Consider the following 12664-nt stretch of genomic DNA (forward strand, 5'->3'; position numbering starts at 1 on the left):
GCATAAATATTGATTTCTCCTTCTAATAAAAGAAAAAAACTGCCTCCCCCTTCCCTTTTCGTCTATTCCACACTCTAGCCTCTTACCTCTCCTTGCCTGCCTATCACCTCCCTCAGGGTTCCCTCCTCCTTCATTTTCTTCTATTATCCACTCTCCTCTCCAATCAGACTCCTTCTTCTCTATCCCTTTATCTGTCGTACCCATCTGGATTCACCTATCGCCTCCTTCCCCTACCCCTGCCTTTCTATTCTGGTTTCTTTGCCCTTCCTTTCTAGTCCTGATGAAGGGTCTTGACCCAAAACATTGACTGTTTATTCATTTCCATGAATGCTGCCTGACCTGCTGAGTTCCTCCAGCATTTTGAGTGTGCTGCTTCAGATTTCCAGAATCTGCAGACTTTCTCGTGTTATTGAATCCCCTATCACCACTAGACTCCTCTTCTGCCCCGCAGAAGAGGCACAGAGTCAGACCCACCCACCCACCCCTTCCTCCAGGTATCCTATGTGGAATACTTGCATTGAAGGAAATGGCCACAGAGATACCCTTGCACTGTCTGCCTATTCCCTTTCCCTCTCCTGACAGTCATCCAGTTACCTGCCTCCTGCAGCTTAGGTGTGACCGTATGTTTTCACAAATAAAACAGTGTGAGGCTGTTGTAATGAGTGCAGTCTTCTTTGCTGCTTTATGCTGGTGGAGCAACATCAGTGCTGGTGATGCAAAAAGACTAAATAAGCTCATAAAAAAGGCTGGATCAATCCTTGAGTACAACCTGGATTCTTTTCAGTTAGTGGTAGAGAGGAGGTCACTGAACAGACTGTTATCCATTATGGATAATCTGTACACCCTCTCCATGACCTACTGAATAAGCAGCAGAGCACCCTTTTGAACAGACTCATTCAGCTCCGCTGTCACTAGGATCATTACAGAAAATCTTTCCTAGCAAATGCAATAAGCATATACAATAGTTCATTTCTGTGTGACAGGAGAACACACATCACAGTAGAATAGTCTCTGCTTTATTATTTCATACATTATCGTTGTACATTGGTACATTGTGTATATTATTATTCTGTACTTTATTATTAGTTAAGTCTGCACACTGCTAAGTGTGTTTTTAAATGTTGCTGCTGTAACAAATTTCCCACTTGGGATCAATAAAGTACTTATTATTATTATTATTATTATTATTATTATTATTATTGTTTTAAGAAAAACCATCTCAACTCATTTATTGTAATCCAAACACAAGAAGCGGTACCAGTATATAACATAATTACGTCATCACGTCAGACCAGCCTCTTAAAGTGAGCTCCAGCTCAACGTCAGTGGTTGTGAATTATGAATGGTTCCACCAATTAGATTACCCTAAATGACCTCCCTGTAGTTCTTATCTATCATTTGCTCATTGTCCCATATGAGCCGTAGTGCATCCATCTGCAGTTCCAGTTCCTAACATGGCTTGTAAGGGGCTGCAGCTGAAAGCATTACATGCAGATATAGTTATCAGAGAGATTGGAAGTCTCCCAGATCTCCAACATCTGGCAAGATGAACACACTACTGACCCTGGAATGATTCTCACTGTGTACTAATAGACAAAGAAAGAAAGAAAGAAACTTGCGTTTGACAGTGTCACCTTGCTGAAGCCTCTTGAGCCAAAGCCTGAAGAGGCTTCAGCAAAACAGAAGAGCTGGTCATTGACTACAGGAAGGGTTTTGTTTACATCAATGGTGCTAAAGCCAAGAGGGTTGAGAGCTTTATGTTCCTCCATGTGGACATCAACAATAGCCTGACTTAGTCCAACCACTTGGACACCATGGCCAAGAACTATCTTCAGTGTAATAATGGCCCACTCACACAATGGTGCTCCCACAATGGCCACTCTACTTAAACCCAACTTCTTTTTACGGGTCTTTGCCAAGTGTCTAAAAAAAAACCCACAATATCTCAAGTCCATTGAAAAGTTCCAGAAGGCCCCGATCACATTTTAAATCTCACACTCAGCTCATTCACCTCAAAAACAAGCAATTGTTCATTATATCTCAACCTTGCTGAACGTTTCCCAAAGGCCCCACTCTTGCTTTAAATCTCATACTCAGCTCACTCATCTCCAAATAAGCAGCTACTGTCAAATCTTCCAAGTCAATCAAAACATTCTGATAGGTCCCACTCATGTTTTAAATCTCGCACACAGTTCACTCATCTCCAAGCAAAGCACACAACTGCTTGTCATATCTCAAGCTGGCAGAAAAGCTCAAAGAGGAATTCAATGGTGCATAAATAAAAATGTGTGACATGCCAAATTTCTTTAACCTCCAGGGGAAGTACAGGTGCTGGTGCACTTTCTTGGCCATGGTGTCTAAGTGGTTGGACCAGGCCAGGCTATTGGTGATGTTTACTCATAGGAACTTAAAGCTTTCAGCCTTCTTGACCCTCAGCACACGATGTGAACAGGACCCTTCCTGTAGCAAAATGACCAGGTTTTTTGTTTTACTGACATTGAGGGAAAGGTGGTTGTTGTGACACCATGCCATTTTCTCTCCTGATGAAGGGTTTCGGCCCAAAACATCGTCACTACCACCTCCCATAGATGCTGTCTGGCCTGCTGAGTTCTGCCAGCATTTTGTGTTTTTACCATTTTCTCTACCTTTTTCCTGTACTCTGAGATAATCATTATTTGAAATATGGCCCACTGTGATGTAATCTGCAAATCTAGAGATATAATTAGAGCAAAATCCGGCTGTGTGGTTGTGAATATATATGCCATTCCTCTTGTTTTTTACAATAAAGATTTTAAAATCAACTGAAGAGTCCAATTGTAGATTTGTTTCTTATTACATTTCAAATTTTTAAGCCTGTCTTAACATAATCTTCGCAAAGATTGAATTAGAAGTTTCAAACTATCATTTCTGAACTTTTGATGGAGAATTTAATAAAAGCTTTTTTTAAATAGAATTTTAAAAACCTTACCAGTTGAGCACATCAAATGGTATCTTTATACAGCTGCTACAATACAAATCGCAAAGCGATTCCAAGCCTTTTGCTAGGCTTTTCAGGGTTTTGTTCAAAAATTGGTTGAAACATTAATTCAGGACTTTTGAACATGATCATGACGTTCCTGAAGTATTTGAATAGAACTTCCAAACTTATTTAAATTGGCTTAAGGCACTTCAGGATATCTTGACTAAGTAATAGACTCTATTAATGCAATCCATTTCTTTGCGATCCTATTAACATGTTTGTATCTCTGTATGAAAAATATTTACTTCAAAAAAGTCATCTGAATTCAAAAGAAAGAGACAACAATGGAGAAGGATGCTCTAAATAAATGGATTTTCTCTGTATCAAGTCATTTTATGAAGTTCAACAAACAATTTTATTACAACTTAATTGCAAACACATTAAGTTACCCAAACCAGCATGACTCACAAGCAAGCATTCCTGAGTTACAATTTATGGTACCTTTAAAATCACAGCTCTATCTTTCGCCAATATTGGAAAAGAATATGTTTATTTTTAAAATTATGGTTAACCAATAGAGCATATTCAAACATTCCAATAATCCCAGAACCTACAGAAAATAACTTGAATAGTGCTGGGGCCAGCTGACTCCACAAAATCACTACCTACATTGCCACTGCTCCCACCCAGGATTTAGTTTCTCTGGGTGTAGAAGTCAGGCAGATTAACCCATTGCATCCAGCAAGAGTCTAGTAAAGCAGAGCAGGCCTCAGTCAGCATACCGCTGATAGCCTGCACCTAGACAAATTTTGACAGCATTTCGAACAAAGTTTAAACTATGAGACATTACACATGTTCATAGATGTAAATATATAAAAACAACAAAAATATTAAAATGTAAAAAATAAATCACCATTAAAAAGCAATAAATAAATGGAAAAAGTAAAATCTCACACAAAATGCTGGAGGAACACTCAGCAAGGTCAGGCAGCATCTATGGAAGAAGAGTAAACAGATTTTGCTTGAACTGCAGAGTTCCTCCAGCATTTTATGTGTATTGTTTTGGACTTCCAGCATCTGCAGATTTTCTTGCAAAAGTAAAATCTCTTTTCTCCCCTCATAGGATCAGCTTTAATTTTCCCTACAAACTTATAATCATGCTCTGTTCTTTCCCCTCTTAACTGCAGTTCTTCTTCTACTGCATTCCAGTCCTCATATTCATAGCCTTTTTGGGCTAATTTGTGCACCTTTTCCTACACACTATTACTATTCCTCATTTCCCTTGTTAGCCACAATCAAGCCTCCTTTGCAGCTTTATTTTTGACCAGATAGGAGGAATATGTTGCTGTTATGGTTCACTTACTTTCTCCTCTTCTGGAGCATGGGTGACCTTTATATGGGAGATGATTTGCAACTTAACTGGAGGGGAGCCAATGACCTTGCCAGCAGGTTTGTTAGTACTACTCAGGAGGGTTTAAATTAGTTTGACAAGGGATTAATAACTAAAGCATCAGGTCAGAGAGTGAAGAGATTCAGAGGAAGGTACATGTCATGATCAGTAAAAACAGACAGGAGCAAAGTAATAGGCACAATAGGATAGTCAGGTTGAAGTCTGTGTATTTTGATATTGGAAGTATCAGTACAGGGAACAATGATGTAGCCATATCAAAGACTTGGTAGAGAAAGTAGTAATGCCAAAGAAAGGAGATTTGATAGTTCAGAATAGATAGAGTAGCTAAAGAGGTGGTGGTAGAGTCACATTGGACTATTAATCAGTGACAACAACACACCTCCACAAACTCATCTACTGAGTTAATACAGATAGGACTCAAAAAGTAAGAAAGATGGAATTACTCTGATGTGGTTATACTACAAACACCCTCAACCACTCCCCTCCCCCACAAAGCTAACGGGACACTGAGCAACAGATAGACAGGCAGATTAGGGAAAGATGATGTAGAAACAACAGGGTTTGTGTAATGGGTGATCTCAACTTCCCCAACATTGACTGGAACCTTCATAATGCAAAAGGCTGAGACAGAGCAGATTTTGTTAGGGTTTCTTAAATGAACATGTAGATAGTCCAACAAAAGGAGGGCTATACTGATTTTGATGTTCAATAAAGTACTTGGCCAGGTGATTGAACTTTCAGTGGGAGAAGAACACAGGGATTGCAACTCATTAAGTTTTAAGATATCTATAGATAAATTAAGGACCTTGCAGATGAAAAGGTTTGCAGGATAAGACATGAGGATGATCTGAGCAGAAAGGATGAAGGAAAGCTTGAGGGGGAAAATGCAAAGAAGTGTTGCAAAAACAAACTGGTAAGACATAAATAGGCTAAGACCTTGACATATGCAGAAGAGAAGGGCTGGAAAGAGAGTGGGAGTGAAGTTCTGATGACAGGTCTTTGACCTGGAATGTTGAATCAGTTTCTCTCACAATGAGTGCTCTTGACCTTCCAGGATTTTCAGATTTTGTTTCCCATTCATAACTTTTCAAAAACATTGACTCAACTACTTAACTGCTAACAATCTCAAACTTCCATATCAAAATTTGGTAAAAAGCCTAATTGTACACTAGTTTCAATATAACTAGTGACCATTTAACTCTACAATATATGCTCAGTAGCCACTTTATTAAGTAAGGTACCCCTGCACATTAATTCAAATATCTAATCAACCAATTGTGTGGCAGCAACTCAATACATAAAAGCATATAGACATGGTATAAAGGTTCAGTTATTGCTCCAAAAACCAGAATGGTGAAGAAGTATGATCTAAGTGACTTTGACTGTGGAATGATTGTTGATGTCAGATCACATAATTCAAGTATCTCAGAAACTCCTGATCTCTCCGGATTCTCACACGTAACAATCTCTAGAGCAGGGGTTCCCAAAATTTTTTTATGCCATGGACCAATACCATTAAGCAAGAGGTTCATGACCCTAGGTTTGGAACCTGTACTCCAGAGTCTATAGAGAATAATGTGAAAGACAATAAAAAAAAAACACCCAGTGAGCTGCAGTTCTGTGGTCAGAGGAGAATGGTCAGATTGATTCAAGCTGACAGGAAGGTGACAGTAACTCAAATAACCATGTATTACAACAGTGATGTGTAGAAAAGCATCTCTGAACATGCAACACATTGAGCCTTGAAGTGGATGGGTACAACAGCAGAAGACCTTGAACATACAGACCATTACAGGAGGTATCTACCAGGTGTATATCTATATGATCTAAAACAAGAGAAAAGTATCATGGAATCAGTTAGACCTACCTAGTTGTTGAAAGAGAAGGGCTACACTTGTGCTCGTCACAGGAAGACCATCGTACAAAGGAGTTTGAATCAATTGTCTATCTCCAGCTCCCAATGAGAAAAGTTTCTATGGGTAAAATGTCATAAATATTCATAAACTTTTACAGCATGTGATGTCAGTAGCTATTACCTAGCCTTTTCCCCCTATTTGGGACTTGACCAATCTCTTGTGTTTACATGAAATTTGTACTTTAAGATGCCCCATCATTGCACAAGATCTCAGGGAGCAGATTCTCCCTACAATTTCCAACAGAGTGAACTACAGAAGGGATGTCCAAATTTAAGTTAGCTGCAAATGTAAATTTTGGCACATTATTTCAGCAGGTGAACAATGAATCTATGGAACTAGCAGTTGGGGAAAATGCACCAATTCATTTAGTGTTAACCCTTTCAACCAACATAAAATGAATTCCACACCCCCTCCCCAAGTTAAAAAAAATCAGGGTACAGAACTTGAGTGTATTTGAGAGGTGACTTCAAATTAACAAATGCTTGATAAGATCAGATGACGTGTGATTCACAATTTCAGAAGTTTTCATTATGTTTCAGTTTTTTGGAGACCATGGTACATTTACTCCCATAATTAGTAACAATCATTATCACAGTACACATCAAACAGAATAGTGTGGATGAACTGCACAGACATTAACTAACATTGCCTAGCAAATTCTACGTTACTCAGAAAAATTGCTGTTTTAAACCTTTGCTACGTAGTTAGGATATAGATATTTCATGCATCCCTTTCAACTGCACGAGACAATTTGTACATACGGATGAACCCTGTGTTAAAAGGGGATGGTTATATTCCTAGAAAACAGGCTGTATCATGATTTAATGGCAGTTGGATCTGGCATAGAATCAGAGTACTCATTTGTTTGAATAGGGATATTCAACCTATACTTTTGCAGGGCTTACGCTCATCATGAATCATGTCACTACCAAGTGACATACTGTTCTTTAAGTATAAATGACACCTGAGAATATAACATTGGAAAACGTGGAAATCAACAATCACCACTGACTGAAATGACGGACTACAGCAATAGTAATTAACTTCTAGCAGCTTAGGTAAACTGATTAGTGAGTAAAAAAAATAAATCCACAGCAAATTTATGAGCAATGTAAATGAAAACATAACTTCATACATTATACTCTGGAAAATAATAACACCATACCCTACTATTACATCACTGCTTTGTCTCAAAATCTCAGAAGCTTCAGACCCACTTGCTAAGTCTCTAAACACAGTGCCACAGCAAAGAAAGTAATTTATTCATATTTTAAATTATCTGTAAGGTAAAATATTTGCCTTACCTGAGATCCTCCAGCAACAGGCACCAGGCATGTGAAAAGATTGGTAATCACATTTTCCAAGTTTACATTCAGACTGTCAACATACACAGTATAAATGAGGCCCAGGCATGCCTAAAATATGAGGGAGATAATTATCATTCAGTTAAGTTAACAGAATTTTCTGAAAGAACACTAATGGATTTCTCTCATGTCCTACCCAATTTCATTCATCAATCAGCATTATAAAAAAAAACTAACATTACTGTTGATGCTTGTTACGAATTAGCTGTCCAATTTAAAATATAACAAAAATTACAAATTTAAGAAGAATAATTTTGTTATAAAACTCACCTTGTGAGTTTACAAGACAAGGCTGCCTGTGTGTTCTCAGATTTAAAGTCACATTGCATGGAATAGGCTTTTTGGCCCACTGCGTCTACACCAACCATGAAATGCCTAGTTACACGTGTCTTATTTTATTGGCCCACATTCTCACCAATTCCCCAAACCCCCCACCCCACCCCACAGAGCCTATCACCCAGGTAAACTTAGGGCCTAGCCAATTAACCCACTAGTGTGCACATCTTTGAGATGCAGGAGGAATTTGGAGCATCCTGAAAAACCCTGATGAGCATAATAAGCACAGTCTATTACCAGAAGCTGGCAACAATAGTTCCATGTAATGTCAGACCACCAGATCTTACAGTCTCTCTCATCAACTCTGACCAAAGGTCTCCTTCAAGCTTGTCCCTGTGGAGTAATCACCAGCCTACAGAGAATTCTGCAGCTAAAAAAGACAGCAGCTATCATCACAAGGAGGTGACAGGAGGAACCGCAAAACACAGGCGGTCAACAGAGGAAGTAGTTCATATCACTCCCCAACAATGAACTATGGTCACCCGCTAAGGTGCAGCTGAGACCCCCAGCTCAGCATTGCAGCCAGTCTGCTCACCCAGGCCAGCCCAACATCAGCCTCTTCTCACCAAGCTGTGCAATGATTCATCGTTGCCAGAACACCAGTTGAGGTTGGGTTGAGTGGGGTAGTGAATTTGCAGCAAGACACTCAAATAGATACATTATTTAAATTTAAGGGAGAGGTACTTATCCAGATATACATATCCAGATAGCTGGAAGTTTCAGCAGGAAGATCAAGAGTGCTTTGGTGAATCAATGCTCTGTGAATTCCAGTGCACAGGTCTAAGGCTTATAACCCCAATATTCAGTGATTAGACATAATTTTACTATTAAATAAAGTTATCAAATTGATAACAAGCTCTGAGTTCCCATTTTTCATAACCCTAATGCTCTAATTTGAGTTTCAACTTGCACAGTGTTTCTTCAGAATGCATCTCCTGCATTGTTTGTACATTGACTCTACTTGCAAGACAAGATAAAGGTGGTGTACATTCCTATGTACCTGTAGCCTTGACACTTAGATTTCAGTGGGTGCATGTAGAGATGCAATCCTAGAATCTAGTAATCCTAGAGTTACTTGTACTCCAATCTCATACCTAGTACATATAATGAAAAGGGATAGCTAAGATAGAGGGAAGAAAGTTGTTTCCACTGGTAACTAGAACAAGGGGACATAGACTCAAGATTCAGGAGAATAGTTTTGGAATGGAGTTGAGGAGATACTGCTTTTTCTAGTGTGATAAATTTGTGGAATTCTCTGCCAAGGCTATATATTGAAAATGTACTCAGCGCCATCAACTATTTTTACATTTTACTGTGTTATTTTCTAAATTTAAATATATCTTGAAGTAGGGCTTTTGTACTAATTTACAAAACTATGTGCATCATGTCAAATCAAAAGGAAAATTCCAAAACCTGCCCACAGTTTACTAAACAATAAACACTAAAATTTTGAGGCTAAAGAAGTATTCATCCCCTTTGTAATTATTACACTAACAATCCTCAGGTGCAATATACCGTATCATCATACCAACTTTGATTTAGAAAATTGGAGGATTGCCTGTTTTCACTGCATGGTACAAAAACCGCACTGCAACAGACAGGAAGGCTCTACAATGGGTAGGCAAAACTGCCCAATGTGTCACCAGCACTAACCTACCCAACATCAAGGGCATATATACAGAAAGGTGCCTGAAAATTTCCAGTAACATCATGAAGGATCACACCCACCCTGCTCGACGACTGTATGTCTCACTCCCATCAGGGAGGAGGCTACGTAGCATCCACGTCAGCACCACCAGACTCAAAAACAGTTACTCTTCCCAAGCAGAAAAAGCTGATCAACACCTCCACCTCTCCACACACACATGCTACCCTATATAGTGTATTTTTCACTATTAAGTTTTTGAGACACAGTGGCAAGTTTTTTTTTTGTGCTGCAATAAATCAGGTTTAACAATTATTTTGTACTCCTTTACACTGTGTACTGGAAATAACATTAAACAATCTTGAAACAATCTTAAATGTTATCAGTCCAAGTCTCTAATAAGAGACATGTAATTAATAAGGCAAGTGAGCACTTACTAGCTCAAACCTGAACATTGTTCTAGTCTTCCTACATGCAAGTGGAGAAAGTCTGTTTTTTGTGAGAAGTTGCAAACACTAAACACCTGCCAAGGTTGCTTTGCTGACTGTGGGCAGTAAACAAGAAAAAAGGTTTATCCGTGGGATAAAATCACACTCCTTTTACAGATCTTGAATGAAAGCAAAAAGTATTGATTCTGTAAAGTTAACTCTCCTAGCCATTACTTAACTCATCTGAGAAACAGCTTGCCCAATTTTGGCCTGCCAAATAGTTGAGATGCATTTTCCCAACTCGATGATATTCTTTTTTATTAGTTTTTCAAAACATTTTACAAATTAAAAACCCCAAATCCCAATGAGGAACATTAAAACAGTGCAAAATTAAGCATACAATAACAATATGCTACAAAGGAAGAGAATTTAACAAAAAAAAAGCACCTAAATTAAAGACAAGTAAACTTAGTGTCCTCCCCAAGCCCCACAACACAAGAAAAAACAACAGCAACTCCAGACCAACCACAACAAAATATAGAGAGTATAAGTCAGGACAGCCAAACTCCCAGACTGCGAATACACTCAGCAACAGAGGGTAATAATGGCTTCTACCAGAAAAAAAAGGAGCTGAAAGCAAGAAGAAAAAGAAGAAAAAGAAAAAGAAAAAAAAAGCCTAGTCAAGAGGAAGGTTTTGAAAGTACTCGATAAAAGGTCCACAGACCTTATGGAACTTTAGATCCGAAGTGAGAACTGAATAATGATTTTTTTCCGAGGTCCAAACAGGCCATAATGTCGTTAAGCCATTGAGCATGAGTGGGCGGGGCAACATCTCTCCATCTGAGGAGGATCAAGCGTCTAGCCAGGAGAGAGGCAAAGGATAATATTCGGCATTTACTCGGACCCAGACATAAATCTGTCTTGCCCCAAAAACCGAACAGAGCAATTAAGGGGTTTGGTTCTAGGTGCTGATTCAGAATACACGATAACGTAGTGAAGACATCTTTCCAGAATTTCTCCAAGCTAGGACAGAACCAGTACATATGGATGAGAGAGGCCACGCCCCTCTTGCATTTATCACAGAGCAGACTAACGCTAGGGTAGAATCGAGATAGTTTAGATTTAGACATATGGGCTCTATGAACAATCTTCAACTGTAAAAGGCAGTGGCGAGCACAAAGAGAGGTTGAGTTAACCGATTTGAGAACTGAATCCCAGCTCTCCTCAGATAAGGAGATATTTAAATCCTGCTCCCAGGCCATTTTGATTTTATCCATGGGGGCCCGTCGTAAGGCTGCTAGTTTATCTCGGATGACTGATATTAAGCCTTTACCTAGTGGATCGATGATATTCTTTTGCATTATTTTCAATAACCTTTCAGAGAAGCTGCCTGCTTGACAAAGACCAGTCTTTCATAAACAAATGACACAATCATAAAGACTCAAGAGACTGCAGATGCTGAAATCTAGAGCAATAAAGAACCTGCTCAGCTGTTACTGATTACATTTTATTTCCATTTGATGCTGTGATAAATTTAATTTCATATTCTACAAATCATTGATACAGCCCTCTAGAATACCAGTCCAGAGTACACTTACTGTGCTAATATAGCTTCAATGGCAATTTCAACAGTGTAAAGCAAAATTATCACAGAATGTTATTTTTTTCATCTAGTACACATTGCGCAGATTTAATTCCATTTTACCTGAATTGAGATTTGCAAGCCACTATTCCTTTTTAAAACATAGACATAGACATTCGTGCAATCTCTTGAAATTGAAAATACTGATGGAGCTCAGCAGGTCAGGTAGCATCTATGGAAATGAATCTTCCCATCCTGCAACCTGCTTGGTTCTTGCTCTTTTCATTAAGGCCCAGCACAGACAGCATCTTCTATGCTGACCTTTCTGGGAACCCTCTACAGCTGATGTCTATGGGGGAATAGCCATGTCTATCATCCTTTGACCCTGCACTCCCGAACTTCCTCTTATGAGCCTCCTTGCATCCTTCCTCCCATGGTACTGGGAGCTCCACCAGGATGATTTTCTTGCCTTCGGTGGAGCAGAGTATGATGTCAAGCTAAAGTGAGGTTGGCACCACCTCCGGGAAAAGCAGCTTCCTCCCCACATCGACCCTCATCTCCCATGATTTGACAGTTTGGAACAGATTGGATTTAGGCCTCCGTTGTATGATTGGTGTGGTCCTCTCCTTGATGAAAGTCAACCCCTCTTTGGCCCTCTGCCAGCTAGTCTCCTTTTAAACCTCTCCCGCTCCAATGTGTCAGTTCCGTACCTCTGTCTGGACCATATCTCACCTATCACTTGCACTTCCACATCATTGTAAGTGTGCAGAGCTGAGGCCTTGCCATCCGGGGCACTGATTGCTGATGACGTTTCTCAATTATAGGAAGCTCATTGCCGGGTCTATGGCTGAGTTGGTGGCTCACTTTCAGCCCGATCTTGTTGTGACTCCTACTTGATTTATTAGCTTGTCATCGGAGCCCCTTAGTGTTAACACAACTCTACACTTTGCCACCTTGAAATCCGCCACTACAAATGATAATGGGAGCTGTGGCTGGCCGGATCTTATGTAGAGCCCCACTGAA

At 39.5% G+C, this 12664-nt stretch overlaps 1 protein-coding gene across 4 annotated transcripts in view; it reads right to left on the bottom strand.

Annotated features, from left to right (window-relative positions):
* sbf2 (SET binding factor 2) overlaps positions 1–12664 on the bottom strand; it is a 507247-nt gene that overhangs the window by 274817 nt on the left and 219766 nt on the right. For all 4 annotated transcript variants that reach the window (XM_059975882.1, XM_059975881.1, XM_059975879.1 and 1 more), the window contains 2 exons: positions 7591–7701; positions 6238–6343 (listed from right to left, as the gene is read on the bottom strand). In XM_059975882.1, the coding sequence (XP_059831865.1) occupies positions 6238–6343; positions 7591–7701 (217 nt within the window). The remainder of the gene's footprint in view (positions 1–6237; positions 6344–7590; positions 7702–12664) is intronic.

The sequence above is a fragment of the Hypanus sabinus genome, chromosome 7 (genome assembly GCF_030144855.1).
Source record: "Hypanus sabinus isolate sHypSab1 chromosome 7, sHypSab1.hap1, whole genome shotgun sequence".
Classification (NCBI taxonomy): Eukaryota; Metazoa; Chordata; class Chondrichthyes; order Myliobatiformes; family Dasyatidae; genus Hypanus; species Hypanus sabinus.